The sequence below is a fragment of the Scatophagus argus genome, chromosome 12 (genome assembly GCF_020382885.2).
Source record: "Scatophagus argus isolate fScaArg1 chromosome 12, fScaArg1.pri, whole genome shotgun sequence".
Taxonomy (NCBI): Eukaryota; Metazoa; Chordata; class Actinopteri; family Scatophagidae; genus Scatophagus; species Scatophagus argus.
The window spans coordinates 17,777,670-17,797,586 of NC_058504.1; the positions used below are offsets into that span (position 1 = coordinate 17,777,670).

Sequence of the window (19,917 nt, forward strand, 5' to 3'; positions counted from 1 at the left end):
CTGTTTTTGAAATGCAATGGGTAACAGATGGTTAATGTTATTCACTTCACCTGCCAGTGGTTTTAATGTTGTGGCTAATCGATGTATATCACTCAAAAATTTGGCTACATTACTAAATGTATATTTTAGACACAGAATGAAGCCTTTAAAAAAAGGTCTGAGCATTTTTTCCCAGTTCCTGATACTGATAAGACCATGCTGTCGACACATTTCACATGAACCATTATATGATACAAATTACTTCAACTAATAACTTGCATGACTCCGGAGATGTAAGAGAATTGTTTTTAAGGGATTCTGGGTTATCCAGATATCTCAGTAAACCTGCCTCAGAACAGACCCCTGTATCACTGTCAGTCATTACCATCCGTTTTGTCTAATGGTCCCCCTCCCTCTTCCCCCTCTTTCTCTCTGCGTCCATCCTCCAGGTCGCCCACTCCCTCCAACCTCTTCCTCCTCACTGCTCCCTCCGTCCCTCCCGTCTTCTTCGTCCGCCCCCCACCACCCCTCCCCTGGTCCGTCTCCACCGATCAGGGAATGCCAGGTGCCCCTGCTGGAGAAAAATTCCACCCACTCTCACCTGGAGCCCCACCCGGATGACTCATACATGCTCCGTGCTCAGCCCCCCTCCACGGGTAAGAGAGCTCTCCACTCATCCACCCTTTTATCCTTTCATTCATTTTATTTGTGCATCAGTATGTCATTCATCATCATGTGTCTATTTCCTGATGTGATTTATTCATTGCTCAGTAGAATGCCAGCAAACCTTAGCTTTAATTTAATGTTACATCTTGTTCTTTTAGCCATTTGGTTTGCTTTTTTCTTTTTTTCTTTTTCTTCTCTTTTTTTTTCTCATTCCTCTGAAGTCAGCATTTGTTTGTTGCAGAGCTGGGAATGAAACCAAAGGGACTTAAAGTTCCCCTCCAGTACAAACTGTGTTTTTCTTTGCGTTCCGCAGTTGAATGTCTGAGCTCAGTGTGCAGAATGATGAATGTGCAGAGTCGGATACTATAAGGACCTTTTCACATTCACTGCTGAAAGTGTCCATTTTCTCAGTGCGTGCTGAAAGTCTGATTTTAAGAGGCGAGCAAACGGACGTTACTTGTGACATCAAAAATAGCTTGGAAGCCGATCCCGGTCATTCATTAAGGATTTTAATGTGGATATTTTTTTATGCAATTTTTTTTATTGTTGGGGATTATAAAGCAATTATTATTTACATTCGGAGCGATCGTAAAAGGTACAGCCAGAGGCCCAAGATAGATATTGATGGTAATCATGCAGTTGTGGATATTATGCTTTTATTAGAGGGGATCAATTTAAGTTCTCTATATTTTTAAATAGTAAAAGATCACTCAGTATATTTTAAAAAGTGACAGAAATTAATGATTTTTTTGTATGCTGAAAAAAATTTGGTCTGTGGTTGAAGTACAATCAAAAGTAACATAAAAGAAAAATTTCTCTCTTTCAGTCATAGACTTCTTTTGTGGCTCACATAACAAAAAGCACTTTTTCAGCTGACAACTGGTAATCTCTTAATGGATTAGATTTTTAAATGTAACCCTCCCACCTTTGTCAACTATTGCCAGAAAACAATGATGCAAGTGAAAGCAACCCCTAAACTCAGCAGAGCTCAGATTGTTTGCCAGTGAGTAGGTGTGTTTGTACTTATTTTCCATATGACATTATTAATCCACTGGAAAGTGAAAGGTAAGGAAATGATGAATTTTAAGCACCAGCAGGAGGATCAGTGAAGCAAAGACATGCTAGTTAGACTCCCAGGCTCTGAGCTTTCGCTTTCATCATCGGACACTCTCACTGTGCGCTTATATCAGCACCTCGCGACTATTTTTCTCCCCTGTATGCACACACACACACACACACACATCTGCAGCGACGAGCTTGGTCATCAGCACACACATTTATTCTCAACAATTAGCGACTGTGAGCCAACTCTCTGCCTCTCTGTCCCTCTCTGCCTCTGTTTCCCGCTCTTCCCACCATTTCTCCATCCCTCTGTGCATCTGCACTTGTAATCAGCAGATATATTTAGCAGAGGCCTGATGGGAGGAGAGGGGGTGGGCAGAGAAGTCCTAATGTGATTTTTGGTGGAATACAATCTATTGTTAATGGCGTTAGGCTCTCCTTTGATCCAGTATAAATCTTCATTAGGGAAGGCCCGGGTCCCAGGTTCAAGAGCAACGTGATTAGGAGGCTTTTAAAATGACGTTACATCAGTCTTCTAATTGGTTTACTGTTTGCTGGGGCAACATCAATCATTAGCCCAGTAACCGCACAGCAAATAAATTCACTCTGCCACTGACACCCTAATGGCAGACACTGGCAAAGAGGGAGAGTGAGGCTCACAGGCACACTCTCTCTTTCTCTCATTTTTGTTCACACACACCCACACTTTCTGTTCTGGGGCTTCTTTCAGTCTCTGCTGAGCATGAACGCATAGAGACAGCAAGCAAGAGAGACAAAGAAAGGGAAAAAAAAAAGACGATGAGAAACGAGAAAAAGAGGCCCAAAGAGGCAAATGGGAGCAGAGATAGAAAAAGCCAAACTTTGACTTTTGAAGTTGTTTAATGAGACATCTTGCATGTAAAAATGAAAAAGGAGAGTGAGAGCGAGAGAGAGAAACGCATCCAAATTATAAAAATATAGATGGAGAAAGCGACTCAAAGGAAGACAGAGTCAAAGAGACAAACAGAAAAAGGGGTACTGTGAATGAAAAGGGGTAAGCTGATGAGAGCTTAGAGGGTTAAAGAGAGAGATTTGGATGGATGGAGAACAACATTCAGATAAAATTGCAAATTGCCATGTTTCCCAGCCAGGACTGCTGTTCTAATGGGTGCAGAGAGAGTCCTTGGCTTTGGGCATCCATTAAAATCGACCTAAATGAGTTTCGAGTGGCAGTCTGGCACTGCATAAACACACCCTGGCATGTAGGAAGACACGGGAACGGCTGTGAGGAAATAAAAAACCTTTAACCAGCAACTGTTTGTGCATGTGCTGTGAGAGTGTATGCCCGACTGAATGTGTGTGTTTTGTGTGGTCCTGTAGAGAGTGGACGCTGGGCAGGAAATGAGCCTTACCAAGCCAGGCAGAAACTGACCACAGCGAGATAATCCTCAGGAAGCTGCATGCTGCTTGTATATGTGTGTTTGTGTTTGTGAGTGCATGTGTTCCCGTAAAGTAGTCCACCATTACCTAAGCTAACAGGTGGACAGACATGACTTGTGTTCCTATCGAAGCATGACAGGTGAATGGGAACGGAACGCTGTTGCCGAGGATTGGCTGGGAATTGGGTCTGCAAGTGTTTATATGGGAATACTGTCTGGCTCAGAGCACCTGTCTGGGAACGCTCCCCCGGAACGCTGAGACGGCCAAACGGAGCGTAGCAGATCGCTCCTGGAAAGAGCTAGCACTAGCGATGTCTCTGGCCATTCATTATGCATGGGGAATGCTAAGCTATTTTTAGCCTGAGCCTCTTCTAAAGTGGCTAGCTATCTGCTGCCAGGGAAGCCACCTCAAGTCACTGCTTAAGCAATGAATGATTAAAGGCTTTGGTGAAACAAATCTACAGAAAGAAAGGCACAACAAATATGTATTCCCTTCCTCTGCACTAATGTTATTCTTCCTAATGGTGCTTATGTAAGGGTGACATTTGCGTAAGTGTGTGTGTGCGAGTGAAATTAAAATGAACACATGTATTTCTGCTCATGGAGACTGTTTGTTTTTGGCTGAATTTGATGACTCTTCTCTAGCGGATTATTGCCTCCTAATTAGACAGAGATGACTAGCCAAAGCAGAGGTGGTGTGTTTGTGTGCTAATGTGTGTGTGCCTGCACGTGTAAATGTATGTCCTTAACTTTATCGCTTTTTTTGTGCCTATATGTGTTTGCGTGGATGCTTACATAGAATAAAACCTATGCACAAATGAAGCCCCTCTTGTAGGCATGTGTGTGTTTGTATGTGTGGGTCTTAGTTTCACCTCAAGTTCTCCTTCCATTCAGCCTTTGAGCTGTGAGAAGAATGACAAATGAGGAGCATATGACATTCTGAGACGGAGGACGTATGAAGCAGCAGCACATGGGAATATACCACCTTAAAACACAGGGAGCATAGCAATTAGCTCAGAGAGAAGGTGCATGAAAAATATGGAGGGTGGCACAGTGTTTTTGTAAAGACGGATGGAAGCAGTAGAGATATGGTGCGTGAAATAAAGAGACGGTGAGACAGGGGAAGTGAGAAGGACAGAGGGAGGGTAGAGAGTGAGGGGGTGGGAGCTGAGCCCTGCAATGATCCCTTTTTAACTGCTGAATGGGCATTTCTGTCTTGCACGCGCACAAACACACACACACACACACACACACAAACACACTCGAGCACACTCTGCCCTGCGACTTTTTTTCTGTTAACCACAGAAAATGTCAATAAACAGTTTGCCCATCCAGGGCTGCAAAACAAACTGGCTTGGTTGGTTCCTGTTGCCAGTTGGCTACACACACACACACACACAAACATACACACACACACACACACTGTGAGATTAATATGGTGTGGCGAGCCCCTGCCTCTCACTGATGTGTGTGCGCAGTGTGCTTTACAGGGGAGGCATGTTAGCAGACAGGCTAATGCTCCTCTACTGAACGAGTCTCCTTTGAATTGGCAAGCATAATGAACTTCCAGGGTTTAGCCAGAGCCAAACCAACCAGCTTACAGCTACAGTCCCCCTCTCCAGTAGCAGGGGACATCGGTCAGAATAAAGTGGGTCAGGCTTCGGCAGCAGTCAGAAGGGCTCTGAGCTTCTCCACAAAAAGTGGCTGTGACAACAAAACAGGGATGATGAGAAAATCTTTTCATGCGGACTGTTTACTGACTCTTGTGCGTAAAATAGGGAGGAAGGAAAGGAGGAAAAGATAAAGTGGAATAAAATGTGATCTGCTTGGCTGCTCTCTAATTGCTCTATTTCATCGCTGCATGTTTTGTCTTTTATCAGACTGGGTTCCTGGTAAAACGGTTGTTCCTATTAGTCTACCTGCGGGTTGTACTTTAGCAGCTGGACAATTTATCAGACTAATTCCTCTATCTTAATTTATTGGACCCATTTACCCCCAACCCAGTTGTTACTGCACACTGCCTCAGTTCTAATGGTTAGTCAGATTTTCATTTCTTTGACCAAAATAATCTAGGGTTTTCATCAGGGGTTCTCTGTATCTCTAAAAAACCGCCTTCCTCGGCCTTGCTACAAGGCAGACCCCGTTTCTCAATATGTTTCTGTTTTCTCTGGCAAGCTTTGAGGATTATTTTATGGATTTGAAGTCTACATGAGAATGAATTTCTTTGACATCACCCTCCTGTGCTAAAGCAGAAAAAAAGAAAGCAATTTGTCTCGGATCATAAATATTTTGCAGAATGTCTACAGAGACTTTTTTTTTTTTACTACTACTAAAGGCTTTGTGACTATTGGAAGAATAAAAGGCAGCTTTTGTGCAGCTGTATGCCTGTAGAGTAAACATCAGTCATTATGAACTCACTATGAACAGTGAAGAATAATAGAAATGATCCCTTTCTGTCATGTACTGATTCAGGTCAGTTGGCCCGACAGCATATGACAATTCTAAACGATCCTAAGGGCTTAAAGAAAGTAAATTCATAGAATTACCAGCAGCAGATTTCTCAGCATTTACATTTTTCTGGCATTATCTGGTGATGTGTAATAGAACTTGATGTTAGATGATAGATAATAGAATTTTCATCTCTTTTATTGAAGGGAAATGTTAAAATCTTTATTACAAAATGTGGCACATGAGAGTCTCCGCAACAGCACAGGATATGACTCAGTCTCTGTGTAACAATTGACTGGATTGTTGAACAGTGCACTCTCCCATTCGTGCCTGCATGTGCACATGCACACACACACACACACACACACTTACATGCAAACACACATGCACACAAAAAGACAGAAATACTCAGGAACACACACACAGGCCACATTAGTTGGAAAACTAAGGTTAAAAAACATGTATTCTTCTTCCATACATGGTGTGCCATATATTATTCATCTGAATTTGAATGAAAAACTGTTCAATATTTATGGCAGTGAACAAAGGCGAAATGCATGCATTTTTGTGCACAGATTGTGTGAGCATGGGAGTGCCGACTTTGTTTTTGCATTACTCAGACTCTTTTATTTTTGCATGTGTGCATGGAAGCTTATTTCTTCCCAGTATATAGTGCTGTGTTCTTTGCATCGTTGCTCTGTTTACATAAAAGTATTTATGCAGATATGGTGTAGTGGGAGCTATTTCACATTAATCGGGGTGCTACACAGAAGTCAAGACAAATTTATTTATAAAGTGCTTTTAGCAAACAAGGTTTATCTCAAAGTGCTTCATATCTCAGCAAAAGACACAAACAAAAGTTAAATAAAAGCAAGATGAAAGAGGAAAAAAATCCTGAAAACAAAATGGAGCTGTATAGGAGGAGGAGGAGGCACCTCTCTCTGTACTTTAATGTTCATTTAAACTCTGCATGTATGATGCAAGACTTTGACTTTTCCTGCAGGTGTGTAGCTACATACACGTTTGCTTATGTGTGTGTATGCATGCGTGAACGTGTGTCAGTTTCTCCCAGGAGCATCTTTGCATGTGCAAACAGATGTTTTGTGTCTCTCCCACATGGCAGAGGTCAGACCCCTCCGTCTTCCTCTCGTCCCCTTCCCCTCCTCTCGCCTTTCACCAGCATCTGTTAGCCGGTGCCATGTGGGTGACACCTGCATCCCAGTGGCGGCACGGAGGAATCAGGTCACCTAACAAACTAGTCGCCATTACAGCTGGAGAAGCTGTAGAAGTTTTTTCTTAACTAATTCAAGGGGAGATGACAAATGGTGGAGGGCAAGTGTGATCACACAGCTTGACACAGAAGTTGCTTTTGTTGTGTTCACCCAACACACGTGTGCATATGTGCGCTTAACCCATCCTTTGATCAGTACAAAGAAGGCAATGTAAAAACAAACACAATCATTTTAATACATTCCACACCTAGATGTGTAAAATAATAATAAAAGCACAGTGTGTAGTACTGATGAAAGAAAATGGAAACTGTGTTGTAAAGCCAGAAATGTAGCATCGATGACCAGACAGCATGAGGGGGGAAAAGTGTGTGTGTTTTCTATCAAATGTGTGGTTTTTGACTTCTTTCTTATCAGTCAGGCACTGAGTACAAGCACCTGCCGTATGTGAACAAAATGTATGCAAATGCACAAGAAGTGATTTGACTGTGTCAGGCTCTTCTGTGCTGTATAGCAGGCATATGTGGTTTATTGATTTTTCTGGATGAACCCACACTCATACACACATGTCCTAGATGGGCTCAAATCCCCCACTGATTCACAGAGAGAGAGAGAGATAGAAAGTTGATGTGTGAATGGGTGTTCTTGTCTGAGTCATCCGGGTTTATTTTTCAGCTCTCTCACTCAACAGTCCATTAGCTCAGTGTTGGAAGGGCTGGTATTGGATTCTAGCTGACATGTTCCCCCAAGTCTGAGAGCGGGAGATGAGGGCACACGCTGTGCAGAGTGCTCTAACACTGCTTACACACACGCACGCACACACACACACAGTTGGTCTTCGTTGTGAAACTGAAAAAAAAAGAAAAAGAAACAGTGAAAGTGAGAGTGGAACAAGTGCAGAAGAATCAGCTAAAAACAAGATGGACAAAATGTGGTTATCAAAATTCATCTATACATTTAGCTGGAGAGCATTTCTTTCTATATAATAAATTATTGAATAATTCGGAATTTATTTGCTTGCTGAACAGATTTTGCCTTTTTTGGCATACTGAGGAATAAACATCAAATAACATTCTACATTTGGATTTGTTGCATTTTTGAATGAAATCTCTCTTCAGATGAAACGCTTTGATATCCTTCACAAATATGTGCAGCACTTAAAATCCTGTCTGTTCTTATCTACTTCCAGGGGCGGCCAATCACCACAGTCAGTCCACACTACGGCCTCCACTACCCCCTCCACACAACCACCACACCTTATCCCATCAGTCTGCCAACAGCCTGAACAGAAACACCCTGAGGGGGGGGCGCAACCCCATTCACGCCCCTGCTCCGGGCACTGGAGACGGGCCCACCACCCCAGAGTCGGTCCAGCTGCAAGACAGCTGGGTCCTCAACAGTAACGTCCCTCTTGAGACCAGGTCAGAAGAAATATGTTTTCTTTCATATTTTTGTTCTGTTTTTACAGTTGGTACATTTACCTGACGCTGATATCTAGAGCCACTTACAGTAAACACCACAGTGGAACAGGGCTCTGATGATCAATAGCAAGAGTGAAAGGTCAGAGCCATGCTGCTTCAACAACATTCCAGTGAGCACAGAGTGATGATATCAGAGAGGAATTCCAAGAGAGAAAATAAGCGTGGCAGAGGATACAGTCTTGATACAGAACTGGTCACTTGCACAGGCATCAGAATTAATCGTTAGTCATCTTAAAAAGTACAAAAAAGTACATTCTGGTAAAGCAGCAAAAAACTTCCAACCCGGTTAGACAGGAAAGAGGCAACGTTTGTTCACATTTGCACTGTGAAATAGATGCCGCTGGAAGCTTGGAGACATAGTGACTATTTCTGGGGTTAGATCACAGCCGACTGTGGCTGGCAAGATAAGTCATGATGTGCTAGCTTAAAAATAATGCAAGAGCTAGTGAAAAAAAAAAGAAACAGCCTGCCAAGCTGTCTGGCTTGTTAAATATGAGCTAGCCATGAGTTACCCATTTTAAACATTTAGTTGGATCAAGACATGTATTTATGCCATTGACTGCAGTGGCATATTTAGATATTTAGTTTGGCCATTTCCAATTGGGGCCAATGCAACACAAAAATCACAAATTTTTAAATAACTCCAGTTAAGTTAGTACTTGGCATTAATAAATTAGAGACTAGAGAGTACTGTCAGTATTGTTGAAATTTTTCTTGCATGAGAATTTAATGAATGAATAAAACCTACAAAAATGATCATTGTTGGTTTTGTGTATCTTAAGCCATCCATCCAATTTCTGTACCGCTTATCCGTCAGGGTCACAGTGGGGCTGAAGCCTGTCCCAGCTGACTATGGGTGAGAGGTGGGGGACACCCTGGAATGGTCGCAGGGCTGACACACAAATACAGAAAACCACACACGCACACCTAGGGGCATCCTAATGTGGTTGTTTTTGGGACTGTGGGAGGAAGCTGGAGTACCCAGAGAAAACCCACGCAGGCATAGGGAGAACATGCCAATCCCGTGCAGAAGGGCCCAGACCAGGAGCTCTCTTGCTGTGAGCCGACAGTGCTGTTAATATTATACTAGTGATATATATTGTATTATTATATGAAATTACGTGAATATGCAGGTACTAACATCACATACTTATTGTATACTAATATATTAATTTATTGTAATTACTCATCCGGGTTGTGGATAGTGCATCTGCGGTGGACAAGAGATTTAACCAGGGCCAGGATGCCAGTGCCAATATGTGTCCTTTCTAGGCAGTCTCTCCCTAAGATCAACAAATTTCCATTCCTCTGTTTAACATATATTTAACTAAAGTTGTTGTTATAATATTATTCCTTCTTCCATAATTTTTTTATATTAAGTTGTGTCAGTGGAAGTGTACCAATACAGGCGGTTTGGTCGGCCAGTCAAAAAGTCCCAAGCCATTTTTCATTCCCAGTCAGTGCTTTACTGCACACCATACCTCTATTGTGGAACAATTTATACTCCAGTAGAGCAGGGTTATATAAAATGGGATAGCGCAACACAGACAAAATGCAGGCACTGTCAAGATGGTTTGCAAATGGTAAACAAATTCTAACTTGTGAGTTAGAAGTTAGAGGATGTGAGTTGCAGACCATGCAGTGTAAGTCTCAATGCAAGTCTATCAGAAGTAAAATATCTTGGCCCACTCGACAGCACACCATGTAGACCATGCTATCTTCACCAAACATGAAATAGAAAAACAGACAAAAATTTAATTGAATTGGTGAAAAGCACAAATTTGAGTGTGTGAAACTCTACAGTATGTTCAAGCTCCACACAGATTTATTTTGCATAAATACATGGCATTTCGATTGGAATTACCCAACTTTGTATTTCACTGTTAAAGACTGTTCATCAGGAGCACCGGCCTCACTACTAGGAGAACTGGCCAGCAGTATAAGACTAAATGAAATGGATAAATCAAAAATAAATCAATACGGGGCAGCTACAGTCCATCAGAACAAAAGACCGTCATCGGCCGTCTGCTTTTAACCTGACAGTATGAGCTCTGACTGCATTCACATACAATTGGTCAGACACACATACATGTCAACGTCAAGTGCATGGAGCCTGTGTGGCTGAGCAGTGTGTTTAAAAAATGGATAGCCTGGGAAAGAGAACAAGAGAAAGAGAAAGAGAAAATGTAGAGCAGATATCTTCATGAGCAAGAGACATGGTTTGTACAAAAGACTTGCAGGGCCACCCTCGGCACATCATATCATGTCTGCATATGTGATTCTAAATTTTAAGAAACTGAATCATGTAAGGGACAAGGGGATGCGTATGCATGGAAATAATCTGGGAAATAAAAAAATTTTATGTTGTTTTTTATAACTGTAACGTGGAGTTACTCAGAGGTACCAGAGCTTAATGATGATAAAGAAGTTCAGCCAGAGCTCTAAGGAGATGCCACTTCAAAAGTGCACAAAAATCATATATATGAATATTTATTCCTGTTGCTTTAATTATGGAAGTGCAAATAACTAACTCTTGAAACTGAAGACACTCAGCTGTAAAAATAAAAGGTATGTTACTGACATTAAGCAAAAAAATAATTATTTTGACAAAACACTTACAGTTTACAGATGGACCTGGACCAGCCTGAATAATTGTCCCAGTGCACCCCTCCAAATAATAGTAAAATGGGGCTCTTAGTTATGACTTTTGAGACTTAACAACCACCTAACATGATTTTTTTTTTCTAGCTGATTGACTATTGATTTTTTTTTTTTTTTTATCGTGGGTAGAAAAATCTTTCAGAAGCAGTTCAACTAAATTGTGTCTAATAAACCAGCATAGGTCTTCAGCATGTATATAATTCATTTTGTTATTTGTATGAGATGAAAACTTTTAGTTCACTGAACACAATGCCGCAGAATATCAAAAGCGTCACTGAGAGTTTCCCTCCATCATTCGAAGTCAATATAAGAACCACCTAACTGAAAAGGAAATTGCTTTTGGCCTTTGATTCACATGTCTGCTGCTCAAATTCATTCTCCACCTCATACTTCAGTGCAACACGTACAAAAAGCTGCTGCATGCCAAAGCTATTATGCATGTAACCTGGAGTGAGAGAGCTGGAAATACAAACCAATTCACACACCCTACACATGCACTTTTGCCAGTACACAAAGAACACTTACCAGGCAAACAGAGCGTTCATGCAGGGTATTACTATTCATGAGGCACGCAGTGAGAGGGACACCGCCTACATGCTTGCTAGCATGCGCACACTTGCTCTCTGAGCATTTACTCTGCAAGCTGTAGTTGTGTTTCTCCTGCTGGGCACTGGGGCTTCTAGCTCTGATGGTCCCAGAGAAGCTCCCCAGAGTGCCGGCCCTGTGCAGTATTTATGAGGCCTGGCCATGTTTAATTCAGCCCCACTGATCTCAGGTCTATGCTTAACCTGTGCTGATGGGTAAGAAGAAGCATGGTATTGAACCAGAATACATGCGCCTTTAAATAGAAGCTATTTACAGCAAATGTTTAGCTAGACCTGTGTTGCCATGGCGATAGATATGCCAGAACACAGTTTAAGGAGAAATGACTTTTTTTTATTATATTGTATTTTATTGTTTCAAATAATGCAGTGAAGAAAAGTTAGATATTCTGTTTTGACACCAGGTGTTGTGTGTGCTATCGTTACAGATTTAAATGAAGCAACACACACACACACGCTGGTGAGCCCTCTGCAGAGCCAGTATTTAGTCATGTTCAGGTGGTGGGGTTGGGCATGGCTCAGAGCCTGTCGCAGTAAATGCAGCCCCGAGCAAAGTTTCCAGCTCCACCCTCCAACCCAGATTGGGCCCTCCTCTCTGGCCCGGGTGATGGTGGAGGCTGGGTGGGCTGGCTGGAGCTGTTGGAGCTTGTGACTGGGTCAGAGCCAGCTGGGCACAGTCAGACAGTCACATCATCCATGCAATGGCAGCAGAGCCCATCCTCCATCTCATTATAACCAGCAGCTAGGAGATGATGAGCACACATGCACGTGCAAGGGAGGGAGTTTGTGATTGTGTGTGCTTATGTGTATGTTTGCATCCCAACATGTGTGTTTTCTATGACTTTGTCTGCTCCCCTCTGTAATCATATGGAAATCTTGGCATTTGGCGTCTGCTCGTTATAGTAAATGTGGATACACGCGTGTGTGTGGGTTTTGGCTTGACCCGATAGTGTGACACTGCTGAAAGGATGAAGATTGATCACCTAAGAATACCCCAGGGCTTGAATGACTGGCAGAGAAAGAGAGAGATAGAAACAGACGAGGAGAGGGGTGATATAGCAGAGAAATATAAGTTGGCAGTGCAGGGAGGGGGGATGTGGATTGAAGGGATGGTTTACGTTAGAGGAGGGAGAGATAAAGAGGGAGAAGGAGGGAGAGAGGCGGTGATTCAAGGAGATTGTTTCTGGGAGTGTGTATGAAAGAAGATAGAAAGGCAGAGAAGGGAGATTGGGGCCCATCGAACATGGATACATTTACTGTTGTGAGATAAATGACTATAGACGGCTGATGCCACTGTGTGTGTGTGAAAGTAAGAAAGAGACAGAAATAATGCATTTTTCTTTGTGCATGTGAGTGCACACATGTACACATGTGTTGCAGCATTTTGCGAAAAAAAATACCTGATTTCCAATTGGTCCCTCGGAGCCTCCTGGCCAACTGATGCCAGTTTCAATCGCTCTCTGTGATCTCAGAACATTCCCCTGCATCCCCCTGTGCGATCTGCTGTGGGCCACAGCTCTAGGGTAGAAATAAGATCACTGAGAGGGTTTCAGCATCTCAATTTATCTGAAAGGAGAGGGAGGGGTGGTGTGTAGTAGGGGTACGTTAGGTTACTTTCAAATGCATTACTGTGGGGACAGAATCAGAAATGCCGGCTGTAGGAACCACAGGGGGTGGTGGAGGAGGAGAAGAGTTAGCTACAGAAAAAAGATTCATGTCCAGCCCTCTAACCACCATTATAATATACATATGAGATTTGCTTAATGTTATGCAAGGTTTATAAATATACATATTGCATTGAACTACAACAGTATATAGTATAAATGTAATATCCTGTATTATCATTCATACACTTGGATTGTAGATCCAGCTCATCTTGGGGAAGGGGAAACAACATTAAACCAGGTGTGTGTTGTTGTTTTTTTTAAATAAATGTATTTATTTGTAAGGAACTTAGATAATTGAGCCCGTGGATGCTGTTCAAAATAAAATAAATAAATATACCCTAAAGAGCTACATGTAACAACTTTACGAGTAAACCAGAAACGGAAATGAAACCCCACTGTCTGACCTTATTTAAAATACCAGTCAAAAAAGGAGTCCTGATTTTAGTGTTTCTTAACAAAGGAACTCTGCTTGTGTGTGCCGTCAGTAAGCAAAACTATACCTCGACACTTTTCACACAGCTTTGGTTGAATTTCAAGTATGTTTAGGAGGTACAGAGATGCAAGAAACATGACAAAAAAACCCTCCTCACATAGTCTCATCACAACCATATGAATTTTAAAATAACTTCAGCTTAATGCAGATTGTATTGGGTAAAACATGTGTCCACCTGGTGATTAACTTCAGCCTACACTGAAACATGCTGCTCTGATTAATTACCGTGAAGCGAGCATACAATGTGATCGATCGATCAATCACTTGCTGGGTTTAATCAAATCAGATCCTGACACCTCTAATCTACTTGACGACAGTTTAAACAATCACCTCAGTTAAATATGAGGCCATTGCCTTGTGCTGTATTGGCACTGCTCATTTTCCTGTGGCTTAATAAGCCTGGCATTATGCTTCATAAAAATGTAATAAACTCCTCTGACTTGAGCAGCGGTATTCTTTATTTAAGCCAGTGGGGTGCCTTCATTCAGAAAAACTGCAGTGGATCATATTCTGTAATAAATGACATATAAAAGATTATTTTCTGACTTCCCAATTCCAATTTGAGTTTGTCACTTGGGTGAACTGTTCCTTTAAGATAAAGAAAATCGTGTATAGCTGAACACTAGATTCTTGTTTATTTTATTTTATTTATTTTTTTTTGCTTGGCTTCAGAATTTTCCCATTTCCTGCTTCAAAACAACTCAGCAAGTGAATGACCATTATACTGCATCCATCTGGTGGTTGTTTCCTTCAACTGTAGCAGGGAACAATTCTCATGATGCCATCCTTGAGCACCCTCCACTCCCAGAACCTTTTGTTTCATTCTCAGATCTGACTGCTTTTCAGTCACCTCCATACCGAGTGGACCTCCGTTAATTGTTCTCTCCCTCTGATGATCATTCTCAGAGTGCTATCCTAGGCAACCACATGTTTGTGACAGCAGAGAAACTAAAGAGTGTGTGTGCGTGTGCTTGTGAACGCGCATGTGTTCAAGCGCTCTAGGGGAATGCAAGCTTTGACTTCTTGCTAATTACCCAGCATGCTCTCTGTTCTGTGGTTAATTGTCCAGGTCCTCTTTTCTCTCAATGGGGAGCAGGGTTGAAATGCAGTGAAAACACATCCTCCCCTCCTCTCTGTCTTTCTTCTAATCTATAGCCTTCTATCTCCAGCCACCTTCTTCTCTTATGTCAGTTTTTGCTCCAGAGGATGCAAATGAAATGTTTTCACTTTTGGGGCAATTTTCTGAGAGAAAAACCCGTATAATTTTTTTATTGTTTGTGTGTGGGTGGGAGCCTACGTCTGAGTCTGTGCAAATGTGTCAGTGTGTAAGTAAGTGCCTGCTTGTTCTGCATGTGTATGAGTGTGTGTTGCAGGGGTAAGACAGCATCCATGACAGCAAGATAGCAATGGTTTGACTTGAGGGGTGGGGTGGGGGGGGGTGCTGCTGTTACTGGCAGCTCAGGAGAAGAAGGAGGAAGGGGGATCTCTGTCAGCTCTCTCTAATTATGTGTGACGTTTCCATGCTGGACCACTGACAAAAATCCCACAATATTCACACACAAATACACAGCCACACATGCAAGCAAACACACACACCCCAGCCTAATGATACAGAGTTGTGATTGCCGGCTGCCTGCTATGATAGAACCCCTCCATAGTCCTCTGCAACATAAATCAATGTCAATTACCTCCCCAGAGCACATTAGACACTTACCATTTCTACTCGTAATTAGTATGGCCTATAGACATATTCCCATCCCACACCAAGCTCACAGTGGAGCTTCTGCACACAACAACAAAGCAAGGGAATGAAATGATCTCAGTGCCCACATTCAGACTCACACCTTCACATTAAATAGTGTACGTTGTGTCGAATGGAATGCACGTAATTTACCAGCTAACCCTCTCCTTGCATTCACACACACATTAGAGGCATTGTAATTAATTACCGCTGGCCCTGCCATCACAGTGCGTCAACGGCTGTGAAAATGAGTTGAAGCAAAGACACATGCTGGTTGACCTTGGAGTGTGTATGTTTTGTGCATATATATGTGTATTCAGCGCGCGTTCTTATGCATGTGTATTAAAATTGATGGCTGCGACACTGAGAGGCTGGTATTTTTAGACAATAACCTCACATTGCTTTGCGTGCCATCTCCTTGCGCTCTTTCAGCCTCTATCTTTCTAGAGGGTTTTTCTCCTCCCCCTATTCTTCTCTTTCTCCTTTTTTCCTTGGTCTCATGCAGTGTACCTGACAGGTAAAGGGGGAGGAGGAAGGAGAGAAAAGGTTGAAGAGGAAAAAAGACAAGAATCCAGCAGGATAACAAATCCAACAATCAGTGGCATGAGATGATGAGAGAGTAAGAGAGGAACAGACCGTCTGAATAATTGATACAGAGTGGAACAGTGCTCCCAAACCAAATTTTCATGCTCTGAGCACTTCACCTGTTTTCACCAGCTGTTTATAGACAATCAGACACATGCACAGACACACTGTTATGAAACAGCAGTTATTAAAGACATCAAAAGGATAGGAGATCGCCCAGCAAAGTGCAGTTAGGCGCTATTTTAAATGGTAATCATCAGGTCCTTCAATAGCTGTGGGTTGTTACTGGTCCTTCTAGCCCACAATGAATAAAAGAGACAGTGAGTTACAGTGGAGAGAACAACGCTCAGACATACATTTGGGCACACACAAATATTTGTACTTTCTGAGGACTCTATCTGAATTAGAGTCAGAGTCGACCTGAGGCAGATTTGAGTCATGGATCTTTTAACTCCACTTGACAAATGCAAGCCTTGTAAATACATCTTCAGTCTTTTTATTTAAATTGATGCACTCCCCAAGCTAAGAGACTAGAAATTATGTTAGAAGAAAGTGTATAGCAACTTTTTCTTGACAACAGGTAGACTCTGAATCCGTTCCATATCAGCATATGATGTTGTGTAACAGGTGGTAAAGGGTGTCTGTAGCAGTGTGGATGTAGCAGTAGAGTTTCACAATCAAATAAAAAAGGACTCTGCGAAATGGATAATGAGGCTTAGGAATAACAGAGACATAAAAATTTTCAATGTCGGTCAACATTTGAGGCTGCAATAAAAGAGTCATTTAAGGCTAGCTCTAATGGGCTTTAGCTAACCAAAGTTTAATGTTAGCTAAGAACTAGCAGTACATAATTACCTTAAAATTAATGAGCCCCCAACAATGTCAGCATGTAGGAACAAAATGTTTGTATCCAAGATTAAATTACATCTTTAAAAATCATTTAACAATTTGCAATGTATATCATTAGCTATGTGTCATTGAAGAATGGCTAGAAGTAAAGTTGATCCTAACAATGCTGCTTCATAATTCAGTGTTGTTTTGACATATTGTAGTTGTGCACAGTGCAATGCCTGTGCAATGAGTCTATTATCAGTATTTTGGGTTTTTCCTCCAGACAATGCTGCCAGTTTATTGACTTGTTTACAACTTATTTATAGAAAAAAAAACTAAGATAAGATCCAAATTGTAATAAACAAGAATTAGTGTTTAACCTTTAAAACATTCACAACATCAAAGAGGCCCCATCCTTCAACAGCATTATGTAGAATTGGAGGCCAGACAAAATGCCCTCTCTTTCAGAAAGGTCTTCACTCCCAAGGTCCGACACTAACAAAGATAGAAGAGCATGCACACCTGCAAACGCACACTCACAAACACATGAACAAGTTTCACAAAAGCAGAGAGACGAAAACTCCCTCTCCTCAGTCAAATGACCTCGCCTCCTCTGATCCGCCACACTCACCTGAGGGCTTTCTTCTGTCATACCACCTGGTGTCTGAATAAGGGCAGCTCCTCACAACATGCTATGACTGTGTTGCAAAAGATGTCACAAAGGTGTCATACAAGTTTTTCTGACGTAGTCTTTGAAAAGTTTCTTCAAGTGCAGTCTTTCATTTTCTTACAATGGCATTGACACTCCTTAAAGGTCAAACCAAAAAAGGAGTCTGGAAGGAAAAAGGGCGGGAAATCTGCTTAGGAATGAATGATGACGTGAGTGGAGTAGCACTGGCATGTAGAAAAATGAAAAATCTTGCTCAATCTCAATGCGAAGAAGAAGGGACGGAGTTCAGCAAAGGAGGTTTGCTGGGTGCGCAGGTGCAGCGATAGCAGAGTTTAATGAGTAATGTGAACAAAAACATGATGGTTCATATCCCTCTATTATCTTCTGACCTTATTGGGGCAACGAGGAAAGGATTGAGGGACAGCACTGATCCTCTCCAACCATTGAGAGCAGTAACGATGCACATCTTTAGTGGAGTAAGGGGAGATGAAGCAATGAAAGAAAAAGAGAAGAGCAGGTGGGAGTAAAGAAAAAAAACAAGACACTATCAGTTCAAGGACCTTAAGAAGAATTTGTCAGGAAGGGTTCATTGGAAAGAGAAATTGCACACATGCTTGCACATACACTACATGGATAAAAGCATTGGGACACCTGACCATTACACCAACAGCGACTTTAATGACATCACTTTCTAGACATTACAACAGACATTAATATGGAATTGGTCTCCCCGTTGCAGCTGTAACAGCTTCCACTCTTCTGGGAAGGCTTTTCATAAGGTTTCGAAGCATTTGTGTGGAACTTTTTTGCTCATCCATGCAGTAGAGCATTTGTGAGGTCAGGCACTGATGTTGGACGAAGAGGCCTGGCTCACAATCTCTGTCTCGGTTTTGGTCAGAGCTCTGTTTGGGCCAATCAAGTTCTTCCACACCAAACTCATCCAACCATGTCTTTATGGACCTTGATTTGTGCACTGGGACACAGTCAGGCTGGAATAGAAAAGGGCCTTCCCCAAACTGAGTTGGAAGCATAACATTGTCCAAAATGTCTTGGTATGCTGAATCATTAAGATTTCCCTTCACTGGAAGAAAGGGGCCCAACCCAACCCCTGAAAAACAGCCCCATACTACACCTGAATTCAACATTAAAGAGGTATATCCAAATACTTTTGTCTATATAGTGTATAGACAAAAGTCAGTGTTTACCTTCCCACAGAGCTACTACAGTGTTTTTTACCTTGACCTCTTATTTCAGCACCAGTATCCTGAACATTTACATCATCTTTTTGTACATGTGGAATGACCTTTTTACTTCCGTTTCGTCTCTTAAGGCACTTCTTGTTCAAGACGTCATCAGGGACCACCCCTCTCTTCAGTAGCTCCTCCCCCGGGTACCCTCTGACCTCAGGAACGGTGTATTCTCCACCCCCTCGTCTGCTACCCAGAAACACCTTCTCTCGATCAGCCTTCAAGCTAAAGAAGCCGTCCAAGTACTGCAGCTGGAAATGTGCCGCGGTAACAGCCATCGCAGCTGCTGCCCTGCTGGCCATCTTACTGTCCTACTTCATCGGTAAGTGAATGCGCACCAAGTATTATTCATGAGGAGGATTAATTACAAATTGTTTTAATTAGAGGTCTCTTTTGATGAGGGATTAAACATAACACATGGTGAGTTAAGTATTGGAAAAGTAAATCAGAGCTACCAGTGAATGTACACAGGCATAGCCACACACTCTTTAGTTTCAGGTTGGTTAGCCTTGTTTGTTTTGCCCTGAGCCACGATACATGAACTTTGCTCTTATGTCTATTCATCCCAGACCACAACAAAAAAGTCTCAAGCTAACGGCCCCTTTATAAACACAAAGTAGTTTCTCAGGGCATGACCTTTGTCACTGTAGCTTCATGCTGCCCTGTCAAATCAGGCTCAGGAACACTGGCCGGCAATCATAAGTAAGCATAAGTAAACAGCCAGACACACATATAGGAATATACATAAACCGTAGCAGCAGGCATTTTTTGAACACATCCACCAGGCAAGTGGACGTTGTTCTCTGAAGCCAAAACGCTATAGTTATACTTAAAAGAATGGCAGAAGAAAAAGAAGAGAGCACTTATCGAGGACCTCAGGATGAGACACTGATGGCTACAGGTGGATCTGTGTGAAGGAGAAGGAGAGAGCATTGCTCGAGTGTGTGGGCGAATGGATTATATTCCATCTTGACCTCATTCAGCGGACAAGACAATTCAGTCCTGTGTGTCCGTTTGTGTCTGTGTGTGAGACATATAATAGAGAGAGAAGAGACAGAAAACGCATATATGTTTCAAATTGTGCGTCATGTGTGTGTGTGTGTGTGTGTGCATTTATGTGAGTGTGTGTGTCTGTGT

General features: G+C 42.1%; 1 protein-coding gene across 1 annotated transcript in view; it reads left to right on the forward strand.

Annotated features, from left to right (window-relative positions):
• Positions 1–504: 504 nt before the first annotated feature.
• tenm2a (teneurin transmembrane protein 2a) overlaps positions 505–19,917 on the forward strand; it is a 62,953-nt gene continuing 43,540 nt past the window's right edge. The window contains exons 1-3 of the mRNA XM_046405808.1: positions 505–635; positions 7,992–8,223; positions 18,864–19,102. Of these exons, the coding sequence (XP_046261764.1) occupies positions 608–635; positions 7,992–8,223; positions 18,864–19,102 (499 nt within the window). The 5' untranslated portion in view covers positions 505–607. The remainder of the gene's footprint in view (positions 636–7,991; positions 8,224–18,863; positions 19,103–19,917) is intronic.